A 20684-nucleotide genomic window follows, 5' to 3' on the forward strand; every position below is an offset into this window, starting at 1 on the left:
TTTGAACAATAGGTTCAAACAACACACTGCTCCCAATGAGACTTTTGTGGACGGGCTCCTTTGTTCTTTCTTTGTTTCTCTTTTTGCTTTCCCTACACTAATTATTACTAACGAAGCCCTATTGACATTGTGATTAAATTGCAAATTTAATAGATAAGCGGCATTCTGGAACTAGTCTTGCAGACCATTTGTATTTGGTTGGCTAAGTTTGTTCGTCAAAACGCTTGATTATTATCCGGTCACGCTAGAATGAAGAGTTTTTATTAATTTTGAGGTATTCATGTATTTTAATAAGGACCTTAACACTTGTTAACGACTGGATCTCATGATCGCAAGCGGTTGGGGCGTGTTGTGGAAAAGTGTTGTTGATTCACTCATCTGAAAAGGTCGGTTGGATTAGTTTTAGAAATTGAGATGAATGTTTGTAACAATAATTGTTTTTGCGAACGTTATATCACTGTTCACTTCGTTGCAGATTGTTTTAAATTTAGCCCAATCCCGCTGGACGTAGGGTGGGTTCTTTGAACGAATTACTCTCAATGTCACCATGTCTCGACCATGCATCCAAGCACCCATGTACGTAAAGACATAAGGAACCTTTTTTTTTAAAGTCACATTACTTATTGTTTGGACGAGACTATCCACTTCATACTCAGTCCTACTCAGACTACCTTATCAGTAGAGTTAGAGTAGGTCTTGCCTCAGTGACGGTTGCGAGGGGTGCGCGTAGCGTCGTTAATCACTCGGGAAAGAGCATAAAAGAAGGGGTCAATAAACCTGGATCGGAGAAGAGGGGTTGACCCGACCCGATCATGTCTAAAAACAAGCGAGAATTTGTCTCAGATGTAGAGCACATATTGCATAACTGGTCTTATTCCAGCCATTAGATAGGATTCATAACAAGGCGTTATGCAATCCGAAATTGACGCCCCAGTATGCTGATTATAATTCAATTTTATCGAATGCAAATTGCTCAATAAGATTTTTTAGCGATGTGAATGTTACTATGGGGAAATTAGATGACCTGCACCATGTGACAACTATTAAATTTACTTAAGAGATGCGTGAAAAGTCTCTGGCACCCAGTTGCTAAAATATGAAAGAGATTTATCTTGTGTGATCATGTCCTTGTTTCTCTTGACCATTCTGTTTTATGAAGCATTGTTATTTTATGGTTCGCGGGCAAAATGACGCGAATCCTACGTTCTGATTGGCTACCCAACTTTGCCAACATAAACCTATCTTGCCGGCTCGTGATTTCCTGTTTTTTTCTTCAAGAAAACTCATTTTTCTTACGATAAAATAAATCCTTACTGACCAAGCTTGTTTGGTAAAATGACTAGATATTGGTCTCCTCGTTTTTTTCCGTTTTGTGGACCTCTACCTCGTTCCGGCCCATCAAACCGTGAAGGAACTATGGTATGGCCAATATCTAGGCCACTTGGCCTCACGCTTGGTCGATAACGCGTACCGGTATATATCACATGTTGATTTAGAATAAGTTTCTTAATCTGTAACTGTTATCCAGAGGCGGCGGTATCACGGATAGTGAAACACTCCGTATACCTTATTAAAGGAAATTAACGCGAATTTCCAAAATTCGCGTTAATTTCCGTGCGTTTAATTTCCATGACCTTAATTTCCATTATTTTGACTCCAATTTTTTAATACCTTCTGACATTTTTGACACCCTAAGAACAGGAGTATTTTTATCAGGGTGGAGTTCCGCTAGTAACAGAGAACCTGGGTAGAACTTGAAGTGGCCTGATTTCTTCCCTTAAACCTTTCGTACGTTTAAGGAAAGAGCCAAGAACAAAGTATCCATTTCGGATTTCAAGTTTAAGTTTAATCAGGCTATTGTTTCAACAAGTTTTGTTTCTTTGTAAACGTCGCGTTAATTTCCTTCGTTTTGAAATGTTACCCTCACTTTCGCGTTAATTTCCTCTATTCGAAAATCGTGTTCCACTTAATTTACGTTAATTTAAGTCGCGTTAATTTCCAATACCTTAATTTCTTTGAACGTTAATTTCCTAAGGTACATTCCAGTTATTGATTAAGGAGGCGATGTTTGTAAAGTGGGAGACACATATTCTAAATTAACAGGTAAAACATGTAAACCTGTCACTTTCCATGTAGCTTAGGTTTTATTTATGCTGTTTCTTTTTCTCTGCTCATTGTTCTTCTGTCACATTTAGCTTTCATTGAAATCGTTGTAATTAGCATATTCAAATTGTAATTACTTGTACAACTTAGGGTGGCTCGATACAGTTTTCCAGGGTTAATACCTCCCAAATTTGAGCATAAACTATGTCGCCATAAACAAAGATCTGGGAAAAAATGCCACCACAATTGTATTAGATAAAGATGAAAATTTGTTATGATCAGGGTTGTGATGACATCGGAGTTGTCATAGCAACGAAATGACGCCATTACCTATTTTACTTGCAGTAGTATTTCTCGGCACTGGGAACTGTTCTTCCAAAATCTGGAGCTTTTTCCTCCAATAGCCGCCTCGATGTTTGTGAAGTTTAAGCGAAGTCTGTAAGAGTGTTAACGAGATATTTTGGGATGAAGTTTTGATGGTTAGAAATACGGTAAAAAATGGACAGTCTTGATGAAACCTTGCAGGACGCTGGGTGCATTCTTTGAACGCATTACTCTCAATAACGCCATGTCTGGATAATCCGAATCAAAGTCTTGAGCGCACATGTACGTGACTAAGTAGCATGACTGTCAGGCATTTAGAACCTTTTTTTTTGTTCAGTCACATTACATATTATTTGGACCAGCCCATGCTCTCTTTACTCCTCTCAGTTCAGACTACCTTATCAGTATCAGTATCTGACTCAGTGACGGATGCGAGGGATGCGAGTAGCGTCGTTAATCAGTCGGTGAAGTACATAAAAGACCATATACGTAGGCGTCAGTAAAACTTGGATAGAAGTTGAGGGGTTGACCCGGCCCGATCATATCCGAAAACAAGCGAGAATTTGTCTCAGATGCAGAACATATATTGCATAACCGGTTTTAGTAAAATCCAGCTAGTGATCTATTATCAATGCTGCGTTCTGATTGGTTGAGCTACTACTAGGCTATATGTTATAGCCCACTAGTAGCGAAAAGCACGGGCTTTTTGGCGGCAAAAAAGGATTAAAGTCTAGCTTTCACTGGCTAATTTTTTTTATTCTCGATATTTTAAACCAACTAGTTGGTTTTTCCTAAAACAATTATTCCTCTGGCCCTCATGGCCTCTGAGTTAATAGCCCATTCGAGTTCGAGGAATAATTGTTAAATATTCCAGCCATTAGATAGGATTCATAACAAGGCGTTATGCAATCCGAAATTGATGTCTCAGTTTGCTGATTACAATTCAATATTATCGGATGCAAATTGCCAATAAGATTTTTTAGCGAAGTGAATGTTACTATGGGAATATTAGGTGGCTTCACCACGTGACAACAAAGAATAGCTTTGAATTCGTTTTCTGATTCCATGGCACAGTTAAACACGAAAAAAAAGTCTGGGTCGCCATTAATAAATCCGCCCAACCAAAACCGCCATGGGTACACAGGCTAAATGAGTATGGCCTAAGCTCTCTGGGGGTAGAAAACTCCTTATTCTTCAAAAGTTGGTTCCTTCATTATTGCTCTTTTTACAGGAAGTAGAAAAGATCGCGTTATTTCTCTCTTCTTCAAAAACCAGATTTTCCTTCGTTAGGTTTCCTATTTGTTGGCTCATTCTGCAACCTCATGCATAAAGGAAAGAAATGAAATATATTCCAGCATATTTTCAAAGACTTCTTCAAAGACATCAGATATACACTGGTACAGCAGCTCGAGGTGACTGCCGGCTAACTTTTACACTGGACCGGCATTCAAGATTAGAAATACAAATTAAAATCTTCCTTCTCTAATTTTGGAGGCAAACTTGGAAAGCTATACCATCCCACTTTAAACAACTTGAATAATGCAATTTCAAATCGTTTGCATGAGATCATGATTCTCATGGAGATCTCAAAGTCGACCCATCATATCTTGAACTATTGTTCAGCGACTGAACATCTGTAAGTAATACTTCGTTTCTTTTTTATCTTTATTTCCTCAATATACCGTAAAATCCCGAGATTAAGCCCTGGGGCTTATATTTTTCAAAGGCCCTTTTTGAGGGGCTTATTTTTGGAGGGGCTTATCTAGGGAGGGAAATTTGCGTTTCAAAATCGATTGGGCTAGCCTTATAGTTGGAATTAAATTTACCATCTTTGCTTTGTTTTACTTTGTATTTGAGGGCAATTTTCCGAGTGCAAGCCCCCAGGGGGCTTTTATTTGGAGGGGCGATTTAACGGAGGGTTTTTTGCGTTACCGGTTTGGCGGGCTTATATTTGGAGGGGCTTATATATGGAGGGGCTTCTTTTCGGAATTTTACGGGTATATAACTGAATATTTTACATATGTTTATAAATATTTTGATAGTGGATCGATTATCCAAAATCCTTGGTGGTTTGTTCAATAATTTGGCTAACACGCAAGTCTTTCTTTCCTTTGTCTGTTTTTCCCTTATTACCCGCCTAGATAAGCTTTGACTACAAGCCATTTGCGCGTTGCAAATTACGGAATTTATTTAAACTTAAGAGATACAAATAAAGTCGTTGAGTCAAACCTCTATAAAGAAGTCACCCCCTCGAGAAATACCCAGCATGCCGGTTTTAGAGGTTGACTGCTTGATAGAGTTCACTGACACAGTCAAATCACTACAGTGTGAACCTCTCGCAAACGACTACCTCGCTTAAGCGAACGCGACCACTTTTTGGGGCGCCGGATTTCAGAATTTGCCTTTGTTTTACCTCTTGTAAGCGACTAACTGACGCATGGTTTGTGAATCTCTCTACTACTATACTTAGAGCACAAGAATGATGATGATACCTTTATTTTAGTGTCAAACTGTAATAGTAGTGTAGAACCACTAAGATGGAACACTAAAATAAATCAAAAAGAATAAATAAATTAATTAATTAATTAAAGATGAAAACCAGAATGTTAAGAAATATAAGAAATCAAGAAAAACTATAGACAGTATGTGCAAATAAGAAATTCGGGACAGAACTATAGAATATGTATACAAATTTATCATAATCATATTAAATTAAGAACTGCAAAGAGAGCAGTTTGGGCAATTATTGTCTCCTTATAGCATACTAAGATCCACTTTTCTGATGTGACAACATGGAAATACAAATATCGTAGCTTATAAATTCCATGCATTAAATTCACTTCAAAGAAGTACCTGCCTTCAGACCTCTTCCCGGAAAAGACCCCTGTGCTTCGATTATCGTGCGCGATCCCCTCCCATAAACAACCACTAGGAGCCATAATCAAGGGAGGAGACCGCAAGCGATCCGAGGGGTCCACGTCGTTCCATCGAAATAGCCAATTGCGCTATTTTTATAGCAAACTGCGCCACCCTCAACGTCACAAACTCGCGCGGGAACCCGCAAATTTGAGGCGGCTCTCGTGTGGAATTTCAGGAACTGGGCGATCGTCTTGCGACTTTAATTGAGTCCCCTCTTAATTTTCCAAGTGCTTACTATCTCATAAACAATGCATGCGCAGTGAAAGAATGAGCCAATATTATATAAACAATACTTGAAATACGTTTTTCGCAAAAACCTCGCGAAGGCGGGGCACCCAACGACGTTTTCCTCCTAAATACATTGAAAACACTTTCAAGGCTGTCTTTTAAGACTATTAGAGGAGGTTTCGCTGAATTCAGGACGAAACCGGAACATTTTTGTACCGGATTCGTTTTACCGTTTTAGACGTAGATGCGTGTATCCGAAGTAAAAACGTCCCGTTTGGTCGCGTGTTCGGAGATTTTAAATCCGGAGACTTAAGTGAATATATCCGATGATGAATGATCTCGTATCAACTGATGTATATAACTCCTGCCAATACGAATACACTGAATGTAATTAATACGGAAACATTTATGAATCTCCTGTAGTGTAAAGTCCTATCTCCAGTGACCACCTGACTGGCCTAACTTATATCCGATCCTTTTCTTACAGGCATCAAACCATCACCATGTCTCAAGCCAAAAAGACGACTACGAATTTTGATGAAATTTTAACTTCCATTAGCGCGTTTGGTCGTTGGCAAGTATTCCTTTATGTTGCTACCTGTTCACTGGTGATTATCCCTTCCACCTTACAAGTTATTGGGATTGTGTTCTTTTCTGGAACGCCAAGATTTCATTGCGTGACACGTAACGTGACATGTGAGGACAGCAAATGTTGTCCTAATTGCACTGAATATGTCTTTGATGGTCCATTTACCAGCAGTGTCAGTGAGGTGAGAGGCGGTTTCGTAATAATAATTCAATGATACATAGGCCTGTCCCGATTCTGCTCGTAAAATGCTAAGGAAGTGCTGACTAGAATGCCATAAGGTTGCTAAAAATTTGCCGGCCAAAAATTGAAAAAGGTTGATACTTAAATTTTAAAGTTGCTTCCGAACTTTCTGAATTTTTTTATATGACATGTTGCCAAGGGACGTGTGCGTGGGAGGCTAATGAAATCGTTGACTTTTTCGTGCTTAACATGTGCTCTTAACCTCAGTATATTTTGCTAAAAAATTGCTCGAAGTGGCCTGAACAGCGAAGAATTGCTCCAAACGCCAAAAGTTGTTTAAAAGTTGCTGAGCACAATCGGGACAGGCCTAATGATACATGTGTGCTGATGATTAATACCATTGTTTATGATTTATCGTTAAGCGAAAGTATATTCAATAAGGATGCAGGGGGGAATGAAGATACAGAATTATTGACCTAGGTTCCCCTCGGTTTTTCATTAAATTTTCAACTGCCTTCTCCACAGGCTTTCCCAAGGTTTAGTTGACGCGCGAGAGCGTGAAACAAGCGAGGTGTGCGAGAGGGGGATTATGGGAACGAGCGCAGAGCGCAAGCAGGGAATGATGAGAGGGAAAAAGAGAGAAACAGCTGCACGTGTCAGTGGTTAGTTTCCCTTCCAATCACTCCTTTTGCCCCCGCATTCCTTAATGATTATCCCCAAAAAAGTGATCGCGTGCGACTGGGGACGAGGGAGAATTTTCAAAGCTCCCCCCATCAGTGTGGCTGGAATTTCATAGTCCCCCTTCCACCCTATGGAGCGTTAATAATTGCCTTGATAACACGATGGCCACCACAATTATTGAATCCCAGATAATCACATTATGCTTGTACCTTGAACTGGACTAAAAATCAGTTTCTAATCACGTGCGGTTGTTTCCTGTTAACAGTGGAATCTTATTTGTGACCGAGCCTTTGCTGGGGCTAATGTGCAGGCGGCCTATTCAGCAGGAATGCTTCTCGGATCGCTGGTGTTTGGAGCAACTTCCGATTTCTTCGGACGAAGATTTTGTATGTACCTATGTGCTGTGTTTCTGGTATGTTGAGAAAAAAAAAACAAACAAAAGAAGAAGGGGCAGATTTAAGGGGTATTTCGGAGGGGGGGGGGGGGGGGGGGGGAAGGTGATAATTGTCCTAACGTAACACCTTGAAAATAAATCCTAGATCCTCCCCAGGATAATCTTTTTGGCCCAGTAGATAGAGACGGGGTTAAACAAGTTAGTTTCTCTATCAAGATCGAAGCTAATTATAAGAATACTCACCTTTGTACATTTGGCTGTAGGCCCTTCTTCAATTTGAAAGGACTTTGAAATAAGCTCTCCTTAAGTATTACTTAATTTTGGCACTTCAGGTTTCCGGAAGTTAGTTGCACGCGCAATTTTGTATTTAAAAAAGAAAAATCCCGAATAGCCTTACAGTTACAGGTGGAAACGAGGTTGGCGTTTTCTTTGTTTTGATACAACCCTTTCTAATCTGTTATGTAAATCATGTTTTCCTTATGCTAACTAGTATTTTTAAGCAAAATTTACATTTCAAAAAGGAGGCGGTTTGTATCAAAACAAGTTCAACCTTAGCCTCACGTTCACTCAAAGGCTAGGACACTAAGCCCACAACTGTAAAATGGGCCATTGATGAAATTAGCTGCTGCATGTGATTTCAATTGCTACTTTTATATTTTTTATTTTGGGTCCCCAGTAATTGGTTTTAACTGTTGCAGTGTCCCTACCCAAATTATTTAAGTTATTATTAGTGTATTGCTAGGTTCTTATTACCAGTATTTGCATATCTTCAGTTTTTTGTATTCGTCAGGGCAAAGCTAATAAAATAAATAATAAAATAAATAAATAATGGCGCGCGCATACACAAAATCTGACACTAAGAGACCCGTTAACTTGGTTTGCTTTTCTATGCATTTTATTTTGGAATTTTCAGGCCATTTTTGGTCTTGGATCAGCACTCGTCGACTGCCTGTCATTCTTCGCCTTTCTCCGTTTCTTCGCATCTGCCTTCGCCGTCGGATTGTTCGTGGCTCATTACATATTTGCTCTTGAACTTTTTGGCCCAACCTACAGGACCCGAGCTGACAAATTACAGACCCCGTTTTGGACTATTGGCGCTGGCCTGATTGCATTACTTGGCTACCTTATTCCGGATTGGAGGACTTTATTGATACTTTGCAGCTTCCCGCCCCTTCTTCTCTTCTCGATTTATAAGTAAGCTGTCTGACATTTACAACTATAAATAAATATACTTATCTATAGCGAGGCGCTCTTAGGGGTGGTATGTTTGTCTTTAGTCTGAATTTCAAAACCAGCTGGGGGGTTTCCCTTATTGAGGAGGAAGCCATGTCCCGTGCGGTATTTTATTATTGTTTTTGCGATTGACCTCGTTGCTGTCACAGTTTCAACCTATTTCTTATGTCGCTCTTTCAAGGCCATTTCACTTGTCGGGAATTTTATAAAAATGGTCAAGCTGTAAAATATGGTAAACATCTCGAGACAAACTAACCACTAGCATGAGCAAACGTCTCTCTCTCTCAGTCTCTCTCTTTTAAACATGGTCCTCTTTGAACCTTTAAATAGGTCTAGTGGATTTTTATGATTCTGAGGGACAAACCATAAATAACTTTTACTCCTAACAGTATCCATATGCCTGAAGTGCGTACAATTACACAGTTGGTTTCAGTGCTCCAATAAGTCCATATTAGTCGCACGCAGAATATTTTAGGAGTCACCCACGATCCGTGAGCACGCACAGAAACTTAGTCGAACCTTCACTAGCAGCCACCTTTTTTTTGTCCCGGTGGACAAATAATCCATGATTGACTCTTGCTTAAACCACAACGGTCACTTCTTTAGAACGGCCACTTTTTTCTGTGCCCAAGATGGCTGTTGTGGAGAGGTTCACTTAACCCTTTAAGCCCTAAGACTCAGTGATCAACATCAAATTTCTCCTTGTGATATCGATGGTTTGTAAAACAGAGTGGTCATGAGAATTACTGACCTGATCACACAAGATGATATTACTTGATATTTTTATCAACTTCTCCTCACTACTTCTACAGGAAATGAATAGGGACAACAAATGAGATTTCAAGTTGTGATCTTAGGATTTAAAGGGTTAAGGAAAGTAACGCAGTAGAAATGTAATCTGTACGAACTAAGTGAACACGTCAACTCAGCATAAAAGAGGAGCATCGCTTCCAACTAAATAGAAGTAGTGCGTGACTGATGGTATCAAGATGATATAAACCACACATATCAACAAAGGATAAGATGATTTTTTTGCTTCGACTACTGATCTTAACTTCCGTATTATAGCGTTTACATATTTATGAATAATTGCACCATGACATTTACTTAACGTGTTTAAAAGAGGAGACATGGATTGAAGCCTCGCTCTTTAAGTCATGATAAAATGTGACCGAGTCTTTCTATTTAGTCCAACTCATTATAATGGTTTGCCCTCTTATGAATTAGACGTGATTAGCCCTCTTTGGTAGCAGAGTATATAAACTTCTTCCAGTTATGAAATCGTACCTGGAATGAGTGAAGACAATCCAGTCTTCTTTTCCACAGTACCTTTATTTCAATCAGATTAAGGATATAGCAAGGTCAAATTTTCGAGTAACTTGTAATTGGCCTATGTAATATACGGTCAAAATATCGTTATAAATCTATTACTAAAAGTACTATAAACAACTGGATATCTTCCACAGGGTATTTCCTGAATCTGCACGATGGTTAGCTGCTAAAGGTCATCTGGTTCAGGCGCATGCAGTTTTGATGAAATACGCTAGCAAGAGTTCCTTATCCGTGGACTCAGATTCCATAATGACAAAACTTACAGAATATCATCAGAGTGAGGTAGAATCCAAAGCTGACAGCTCCAGTAGGAGGTCATTCTTGGATCTGATTCGGAGTCCGCGCTTGCGCAAACGAACCTTCATTCTTTGCTTTAACTGGTAAGTTCAAAATTGCATAGTGTCTCTGATATATCTTGAATCCGATTCTACAGGTGGGCGGCATTCTCCCTTAAGCTTTCTTTTTTTTTTTATCAAAATAGAGGTGGGGGGAGGGGGTGGCCAAAACTTTAGTGATGATTCCACTGCGGTTCTCTAATCAATAGGGACTTTAAGAATGGACTGAGAATGCGAGATTGAGACATTGAGTACGAGTACAAGTACCATTTTTCAAAGCAGAGTCGCGTGACTCACATAATAACTTATCACACACCAATCTTATCCGTTTTATTATGTGCTAATCAACAGTAGAAAGTTATAGTTAGGGCAATTCGTATACAATCAGTTTGAAGTTCGCTATTGCTTTGTGCACTATTAGGGAAACAAGATATTCAATTCTATAAAAACAGAAGTTGTTGTAAATAATACGTGTTTGTCTGCATTTCACATAGGATGGTTATCAGCATGGTTTATTATGGTTTCTTGCTGTACATAAGCCGCTTGTCTGGCAGTCCCTACTTGAACTTGTTCCTGATGTACCTCTCGGACATTCCAACCCATCTCATCTGCTGGGTTCTTCTTCAAAAGTAAGTTGCTTAATCGCGAAAATAAGAGCGCAAGTCACGAAACTGTTTACATGGCAACCTATCTGCTTCCTCGTTCTCTGATCGATCATTCGATCGATTATTCATTCATCGATCAAAAATTCACCTATTTATTTAAAGTTTCTCAGCGTTTTTCTTCGTTTATATTCACATTTTTAATTCCCCATTTAACTACTTGTTTTCTTCCTTGACTTCTCCCTTCCTTGATCATTTCTTTTCTGTGACCCGTACTCTCCCTTCCTTTTTAATTCTTTCATTTGTTTTCTCCTTTTCCATTATATATGTCGTTCATTTGTTTTCCCTTTTGCTCACTTCTTTCTTTCTTTTCTTCTAATGATATTTTTTTATCTCTTGATTCATACATCCTTTAACTAGCCATCTCTCGCTAGTTAAAAACTTCTAACATTCTTCCGTCGTTTAACAGTAAATAATGCAATGATTGTTCCTGAAAAGCCCCTTTGGTGAGGTAGGCAGGTAATACTTTTTTGAAAAAAAATTCAAATTACAGGAGAAACACGCTCAGTAGCCCCAACAACACTCGGCTGGTTTCCATGGAGGGTGTGTTGAGACATAAAAATCGTATATTAAATAACTAAGCTATTACTAAAATATCTTATACTACTACTACTTCTACTACTATTGCTATTAAAAGGTTAACTACTATTAAGATACACAGCTTAGCAAGACCCAACTATAATCTAATAAGTTTCTAAAATGTAGAGAATCATTCGGCGAGTTTTGCTTCATTCGAGAGCTGGTTCCAAAGCATAGCCCCGCTAAATTTAGATCCAGCAACCTACCAATCCAGAGATACAGCGATCCAGCGATATACAGAGACCTACAGATCCAGCGATCTAGAGATCCAGCGATCTATAGATCCAGCGATTTATCGATCCAGCAATCTACAGACCGAGCGATCTACCCATCCAGCGATCTACCGATCCATCTATATACGGATCCCTCGATCTACCGATCCAGCGATCTACAGATCCAGCGATCTACCCATCCAGCGATCTATAGATCCATCGATCTCCCGATCCAGCGATCTATAGATCCATCGATCTACAGATCCATAGATCTACTGATCCAGCAATCTACAGATCTAGCGATCTACGGATCCATCGCTCTACAGATCCAGCGATCTATAGATCCATCGATCTACCAATCCAGCGATCTACAGATCCAGCGATCTACTGATCCAACTATCTATGCATCCATCGATCTACCGATCCAGCGATCTATAGATCCATCGATCTACAGATCCAGCGATCTACCGATCCAGCGATCTGCAGGTCCAGCGATCTACAGATCAAGCGATCTACCGAGCCAGCGATCTACAGATCCAGCGATCTACCGATACAGCGATCTATAGATCCATCGATCTACCGATCCAGCGATCCACATATCCAGCGATCTACCGCTCCGGCGATCTATACATACATCGATCTACCGATCCAGCGATCTAAAGATCCAGCGATCTACCGATCCAGCAATCTACCGATCCAGGAATCTACCGATCCAGCGATCTACAGATCCAGAGCTCTACCAATAAAGCGATTTACCGATCCAGCGATCTACAGATCCAGAGGTCTACCGATCCAGCGATCTACAGATCCAGCGATCTACAGATCCAGAAATCTACCAATAAAGCGATTTACCGATCCAGCGATCTACAGATCCAGAGATCTACCGATCCAGCGATCTACAGATCCAGAGATCTAACAGATCCAGAAATCTACAGATTCAGAGATCTACCAATAAAGCGATCTACCGATCCAGCGATCTACCTATCCAGGAATCTACCGATCCAGCGATCTACAGATCCAGAGATCTACCGATAGAGCGATCTACCGATCCAGCGATCTTCAGATCCAGCGATCTACAGATTCAGAGATCTACCGATAAAGCGATCTACCGATCTAGCGATCTACAGATCCATTGATCTCCAGATCCAGCCATCTACAGATCCAGCGACCTACACATCCACCAACCTACCGATCCAGCGATCCAGCGATAGACAGATCCATAGACCTACAGATCCAGCGATCTATAGATCCAGCGATTTATCGATCCAACGATCTACTGACCCATCGATCTCCAGATCCTGTGACCTACCGATCCATCCATCTACAGACCAAGCAATCTACAGCTCCATCGATTTACAGAACCAGCAATCTACTGATCCAGCGATCTACCGATCCAACGATTTACAAATCCAACGATCTACCGATCCAGCTATCTATACATCCATCGATCTACCGTTCCAGCGATCTATAGATCCATTGATCTACAGATCCAGCGATCTACCGATCCAGTGATCTACCGATCCAGCTATCTATACATCCAGCGATCTACCGATCCATCGATTTACAGATCCAGCGATCTACTGATCCAGCGATCTACCGATCCAGCTATCTATACATCCATCGATCTACCGATCCAGCGATCTATAGATCCATCGAACTAACGATCCAGCGATCTACTGATCCAGCGATCTATAGATCCATCGATCTACAGATCCATAGATGTACCGATCCAGCGAACTACCGATCCAGCGATCTATAGATCCATCGATCTACCGATCCAGCGATCTACCGATGCAGCAATCTACCGATCCAGCGATCTACAGATCCAGAGATCTACCGATCCAGCTATCTATACATCCATCGATCTACCGATCCAGCGATATATAGATCCATCGATATACAAATCCAGCGATCTACCGATCCAGCGATCTACAGGTCCAGCGATCTACAGATCCAGCGATCTACCGATCCAGCGATCTACAGATCCAGCAACCTACCGATCCAGCGATCTATAGATCCATCGATCTACCCATCCATCGATCTACCGATCCATCAATCTACATATCCAGCGATCTACCGAGCCAGCGATCTATGGATCCATTGATCTACCGATCCAGCGATCTACAGATCCAATAATCTACCGATCCAGCGATCTACCGATCGAGAGATCTACAAATAAAGCGATTTCCGATCCAGCGATCTACAGATCCAGCAATCTAGAGATTCAGAGATCTACCGATGAAGCGATCTGCCGATCCAGCGTTCTACCGATCCAGGGATCTACCGATCCAGGAATCTACCGATCCAGCGATCTACCGATCCAGCGATCTGCCGATCCAGCTATCTATACATCCATCGATCTACCGATCCAGCGATCTATAGATCTATCGATCTACAGATCCAGCGATCTACCGATCCAGGGATCTACAGGTCCAGCGATCTACAGATTCTGCGATCTAGTTATCCAGCGATCTACAAATCCAGCAACCTACCGATCCAACGATCTATAGATCCATCGATCTACAGATCCATAGATCTACAGATCCAGCGATCTATCGATCCAGCGCTCTACAGATCCAGTGATCTACCTATCCAGCGACCTATAGATCAATTGATCTAAAGATCCAGCGATCTACAGATCAAGCGATCTACCGATCCAGCGATCTATAGATCCATCGATCTACCGATCCAGCGATCTATAGATTCATCGATCTACAGATCCAGCGATCTAATGATCCACCGATCTACAGATCTAGCGATCTACCGATCCAGCTATCTATACATCTATCGATCTACCGATCCAGCGATCTATAGATCCATCGATCTACAGATCCAGTGATCTACCGATCCAGCGAGCTGCAGGTCCAGCGATCTACCGATCCAGCGATCTACAGATCCAGCGATCTATCGATCCAGCGATCTGTAGATCCATCGATCTACCGATCAAGCGATCTACAAATCCAGCGATTTACAGATCCAGCGATCTACAGATTCAGCGATGTACCGATCCAGCGATCTATAGATACATCGATCTACCGATCCAGCGATCTACCGATCCAGCGATCTATATATCCATCGAACTACCGATCTAGTGATCTACAGATCCAGAGATCTCCCGATTAAGCGATGTACCGATCCAGCGATCTACAGATTCAGAGATCTACCGATAAAGCGATCTACCGATCCAGCGATCTACAGATCAATTAATCTCCAGATCCAGCGACCTACAGATTCAGCAACCTACCGATCTAGCGATCTAGCGATCCAGCGATATACAGATCTATAGATTTACAGATCCAGCGATCTATAGGTCCAGCGATTTATCGATCCAGCGATCTACAGACCCACTGATTTGCAGATCCAGTGATCTACCGATCCATCTATGTACAGACCCAGCGATCTACAGCTCCATCGATTTACAGATCCAGCGATCTACAGATCCAGGGATTTACCGATCTAACGATCTACAGATCCAACGATCTACCGACCCAGCTATCTATAGACGCATCGATCTACCGATCCAGCGATCTACAGATCCATCGATCTACAGATCCAGCGATCTACAGATCCAGCGATCTGCCGATCCAGCTATCTATACATCTATCGATCTACCGATTCAGCGACCTATAGATCCATCGATCTACAGATCCAGTGATCTACCGATCCAGCGAGCTGCAGGTTCAGCGATCTACAGATCCAGTGATCTACCGATCCAGCGATCTACAGATCCAGCGATCTATAGATCCATCGACCTACCGATCAAGCGATCTACAAATCCAGCGATTTACAGATCCAGCGATCTACAGATCCAGCGATGTACCGATCCAACGATCTATAGATCCATCGATCTACCGATCCAGCGATCTACCGATCCAGCGATCTACCGATCCAGCGATCTATATATCCATCGAACTACCGATCTAGCGATCTACAGATCCAGAGATCTCCAGATCCAGCGATCTACAGATCCAGCAACCTACCGATCCAGCGATCTATAGATCCATCGATCTACCCATCCATCGATCTACCGATCCATCAATCTACATATCCAGCGATCTACCGAGCCAGCGATCTATGGATCCATTGATCTACCGATCCAGCGATCTACAGATCCAATAATCTACCGATCCAGCGATCTACCGATCGAGAGATCTACAAATAAAGCGATTTTTGATCCAGCGATCTACAGATCCAGGAATCTAGAGATTCGGAGATCTACCGATGAAGCGATCTGCCGATCCAGCGATCTACCGATCCAGGGATCTACCGATCCAGGAATCTACCGATCCAGCGATCTACAGGTCCAGCGATCTACAGATCCAGCGATCTACCGATCCAGCGATCTACCGATCCAGTGATCTACAGATCCAGCGATCTACCGATCCAGCAATCTATAGATCCAGCGATCTACCGATCGATCCAGTGATGTACCTATCCAGCGATCTATAGATCAATTGATCTACCGATCCAGCGATCTATAGATCCATCGATCTACCGATCCAGCGATCTATAGATTCATCGATCTACAGATCCAGCGATCTAATGATCCAGCGATCTACAGATCTAGCGATCTGCCGATCCAGCTATCTATACATCTATCGATCTACCGATCCAGCGATCTATAGATCCATCGATCTACAGATCCAGTGATCTACCGATCCAGCGAGCTGCAGGTCCAGCGATCTACCGATCCAGCGATCTACATATCCAGCGATCTACAGATCCAGCGATCTATAGATCCATTGACCTACCGATCAAGCGATCTACAATTCAGCGATTTACAGATCCAGCGATCTACAGATTCAGCGATGTACCGATCCAGCGATCTATAGATCCATCGATCTACCGATCCAGCGATCTACCGATCCAGCGATCTATATATCCATCGAACTACCGATCTAGCGATCTACAGATCCAGAGATCTCCCGATTAAGCGATGTACCGATCCAGCGATCTACAGATTCAGAGATCTACCGATAAAGCGATCTACCGATCCAGCGATCTACAGATCAATTAATCTCCAGATCCAGCGACCTACAGATTCAGCAACCTACCGATCTAGCGATCTAGCGATCCAGCGATATACAGATCTATAGATTTATAGATCCAGCGATCTATAGGTCCAGCGATTTATCGATCCAGCGATCTACAGACCCACTGATTTGCAGATCCAGTGATCTACCGATCCATCTATGTACAGACCCAGCGATCTACAGCTCCATCGATTTACAGATCCAGCGATCTACAGATCCAGGGATTTACCGATCTAACGATCTACAGATCCAACGATCTACCGATCCAGCTATCTATAGATGCATCGATCTACCGATCCAGCGATCTATAGATCCATCGATCTACAGATCCAGCGATCTAATGATCCAGCGATCTACAGATCCAGCGATCTGCCGATCCAGCTATCTATACATCTATCGATCTACCGATCCAGCGATCTATAGATCCATCGATCTACAGATCCAGTGATCTACCGATCCAGCGAGCTGCAGGTTCAGCGATCTACAGATCCAGCGATCTACCGATCCAGCGATCTACAGATCCAGCGATCTATAGATCCATCGACCTACCGATCAAGCGATCTACAAATCCAGCGATTTACAGATCCAGCGATCTACGGATCCAGCGATCTGCAGATTAAGCGATCTACCGAGTCTTTTTAGAGACTCTCTTGTCGGTTAAGGAAGGGTCAGATCAGTAGCCGTGTTACATAGATAGAGGCAATAAAGTATTTATGTATGTACTTTTTTAATATTATTGCATGAATACAGATTTGGCCGCCGCATGTCCCATTCAGCAATGATGATAGCAGGTGGCGTTATTCTCTTACTGGTCCTGGCTGTTCCCAAAGGTAAATCATAGTTCTTTATTAAACTGTTTAGACTTCTCTAGACTTATGTACGCTGAACAAACAAACAAACGAAAACAAATAAAGCAAAATGTAATATGCGAAGAGGAAAGTAATAACCTGATCATGAACTCAAGTTAATTATTCATTACACTAATTAACCCGTGAATTGCTACCGTAATGCCGAAGGAGAAGAATATATGAACAATATGTCAAGAGGAAAGCTACAAACTAAACTAAAAACTAATTTTACATTTTATTAGAGTGGTTTTCGTTTGAGTGTCGTAAAACCAAAACCAAAGTAATTACTCTGGCCAATCACATAGGACGCAGACAATACATTGAACCAATCAAAACTCGAAGTAATTACATGTGGCTGACGCAAAGCGCGGGAAAATGCATGCGAGCGCGTCACAATTGGCTTTGGTTTTACTTCTGATTGGATGAAAAGGTGGCGCGAATCTTTTAAGCCAATCGCATCGTGTAGAAAGTGCAAAACCAATTACTTTTCGACACTCAAATGAAAACCGCTCTAATCAGTGCATCAACTCCAACATAAGAGTCTTCAGATTCTAAAATTTTGAACAGTTTTTCTTTAATATATTTTTTAAAAGAGTTTTTGGGTAAGCTTTTAGGATTAGTTGGTATCTCATTCCAGATTTTAAAGCCCCGTGCAAACAGACGCAACATTGTTCGCCAACAACTCCCAACATTGTTGGATGTTACATGTTGCGTCCGTTTGCACACCCTGTTGCATGTTGTTGGATGTTGTTGCGTGTTGTTGTTGTGTCCCTAGAGTATCTGAATTGGGGAATACTCAACGCTTTTTTAAATTTAGGCTTAGAGGGCCGAGAGTGTGATATGGCCAACGCAAATCACAAGTATGCAATGACAGTTAGGGAGACTTCTCTAGTTCAGTAATTTCATAACGTTTTCTCTAGTAAATCTAATCGTTTTTGTTAACGAATGTCTTGACTAATCTATGAAGAAAGCATATAAGAAGAAGAACTGTAATGTTAAACTGAAATTCTCCTCGAAGGATGTTAATTTGAATAATTTTTTCCTGCTAATAGATCAGAAGGGCGCTACTACTGCTTTAGCTTTCATCGGTCGTTTCATGGCCAGCGGCTCATTTGCAAATATCTACCTGTATTCCAGTGAGCTGTATCCTACAGAACTGAGGTACTTTATAGTGCGAATTGCCAATTTGTCGTTTTAATTTTTATTTGAAGGATATGTAATTTTATTTATAATAAAAAAATTTCATGAAGAGTTCATTTTTATTAGGAATCAAGGTATTGGTGTTTGTTCAACAAGTGCTCGTGTGGGATCTATTATCGCTCCCTACATAGTCATGCTGGTAAGGTCATTTTTTGTCTTAAAATAATCCTTTTTATAGAATGTAATGTAGGCGTATATTTCGGTCCGGCAAAAGCTGCTCGTCTAGGTTCGTAATGCCGCTTGTGGACACCATCTATGACGCAACCCATAGGATAGGGGCGTTCTCCTCTCTTTCCCCTCTCCCTCCCCCCCGCTACCCCCCGCTGGTTTCCCTCCCACTTTAACTCGTCTTAGCTCCTCGACTTCTTATAAATTCAACAAAGCGATCACTCGAGTAAAATCATTCGCGCACCTGACTGAGAAACGTCTTTTTTTGCCAGTTGACAAACAGATTCTGTGGTGAAAGCTAAAGCATTTAAATTTTTTAGCTTAATTGTGGCCTAAAATAAACTCAGTAATTTCCCTTTAAAACGCAGGCGCAGTTACCAGGACTGAGCGCGACTCTTCCCATGGTTATTTTCGGCTGCCTGACGGTAGCCGCTGGTTTGGTAGCGCTGTTTCTTCCCGAGACTCTTTTATGCCAAACATATCAGACAGTGGAGGACATCAATCAGGACAAAGAATTCTACGGTATCATTTGTATGGAAAAACCACGCCCCTGCCCATTACACTGCTTCAGGTATGATTTACTGGTCTCCGGAATATCTCTATAGAAATCAAGGATGTTGAGCATGGATTGCAAAACAGGCCATTTTTTAATTTAGTGCCATCAACCTTGAGGTTAGCTTGAGGTTTGCTTAAGGCTAACAACAACAACATAAGCTTTATTTGCATGACTATATGTAGTTGCAGTATTGCAAGAGCTTCCTAAGATAAAGTTAAAATTTGTACTAATGATATTACAATGTAATGATTGCAGTGGTCAATCAAGTGTCATCAGAATGATTTGATAACAAATTATAGCTTAAATCATTACATATAATGGGACAAATTTCAACAAATGTGAATTTACAGAAAAATTATGTGAATTCATCAATTTAATAATTAATTCTGTGCAAGACAGCTGATTAAAATCGCAGAATTTTGATGGATTTGAACAATGCAATAGAAAATGAAATTCGCCTTCAATTATACCAGAGTTACAAACAGGGCAGAATCTATCGTTGTGGGGAGTTTGATTCTATCTTCCAGTTTCAATCATGAGTTTGTGATCACTTATACGAATTTTCACTAAGTCTTTCCTATTGGTTAAAATGATAAGCACACACCTATACACCTAGGACACCTAGAGATAGATACCTGGTGGACGTGTATCGCGTCGCAGTGAAACTCTCAAGCAATTCCAGAAACAAAATTAAACGACACAGGCCTGGAATAACTCACTAAAATTACCTTTTTTCTTCTAGGTCTAAGGAATCAGACAAAGCGCAGTCGCCATCTGCTGAAACGCAGCTACTGTGAAACGTTAATACCTTGAGGAAGGGCCAATCATTTTTCTCTTTTCCTGGGTTATAGACATAATTGTCAGGTATACATTTAGTAGAGTCAGTTGCAGCAAAGTTTGACTATAGAATAGATGGCAGGTAAGTCAGGGTAGAAATAGAGAGAAGTTTGACGTCACGTTACCGTGGTAGCAAAATTTTGGATCACAACAATGAGAGCTTAATCAACGAGATTGGCAAAAAAGTAGTAGGTGTAGACTGGCAAATCAACAACTCTGCACGTACCTCACGCTGATTAGTACATTTCTTTTCCGCCATTGCAGCGCTTTA

At 41.2% G+C, this 20684-nt stretch overlaps 1 protein-coding gene across 2 annotated transcripts; it reads left to right on the top strand.

Annotated features, from left to right (window-relative positions):
- Positions 1-148: 148 nt before the first annotated feature.
- On the top strand, positions 149-20646 carry LOC140952792 (organic cation transporter protein-like). Of its 2 annotated transcripts, none has more exons than XM_073402240.1 (11): positions 149-386; positions 6062-6344; positions 7290-7436; positions 8332-8612; positions 10118-10363; positions 10813-10947; positions 17555-17634; positions 18705-18813; positions 18919-18991; positions 19389-19591; positions 20319-20646. In XM_073402240.1, the coding sequence occupies exons 2-11, from the start codon at positions 6078-6080 to the stop codon at positions 20371-20373; spliced, it is 1596 nt and encodes a 531-aa protein (XP_073258341.1). In that variant the 5' UTR covers positions 149-386; positions 6062-6077; the 3' UTR covers positions 20374-20646. The 2 variants fall into 2 exon arrangements, with proteins under 2 accessions (XP_073258341.1, XP_073258342.1); XM_073402241.1 differs by lacking the exon at positions 149-386 and adding an exon at positions 4044-4063.
- Positions 20647-20684: the final 38 nt, after the last annotated feature.

Source organism: Porites lutea, chromosome 11 (genome assembly GCF_958299795.1).
Source record: "Porites lutea chromosome 11, jaPorLute2.1, whole genome shotgun sequence".
Taxonomy (NCBI): Eukaryota; Metazoa; Cnidaria; class Anthozoa; order Scleractinia; family Poritidae; genus Porites; species Porites lutea.

Bases quoted from the DNA above. Each gene is read 5' to 3' on its own strand.
- LOC140952792 (XM_073402240.1), top strand. From the start codon at position 6,078: ATGTCTCAAGCCAAAAAGACGACTACGAATTTTGATGAAATTTTAACT. The intron at 6,345-7,289 runs GTGAGAGGCGGT...TCCTGTTAACAG, and splicing joins TTACCAGCAGTGTCAGTGAG to TGGAATCTTATTTGTGACCG. The intron at 18,992-19,388 runs GTAAGGTCATTT...TTTAAAACGCAG, and splicing joins CTCCCTACATAGTCATGCTG to GCGCAGTTACCAGGACTGAG.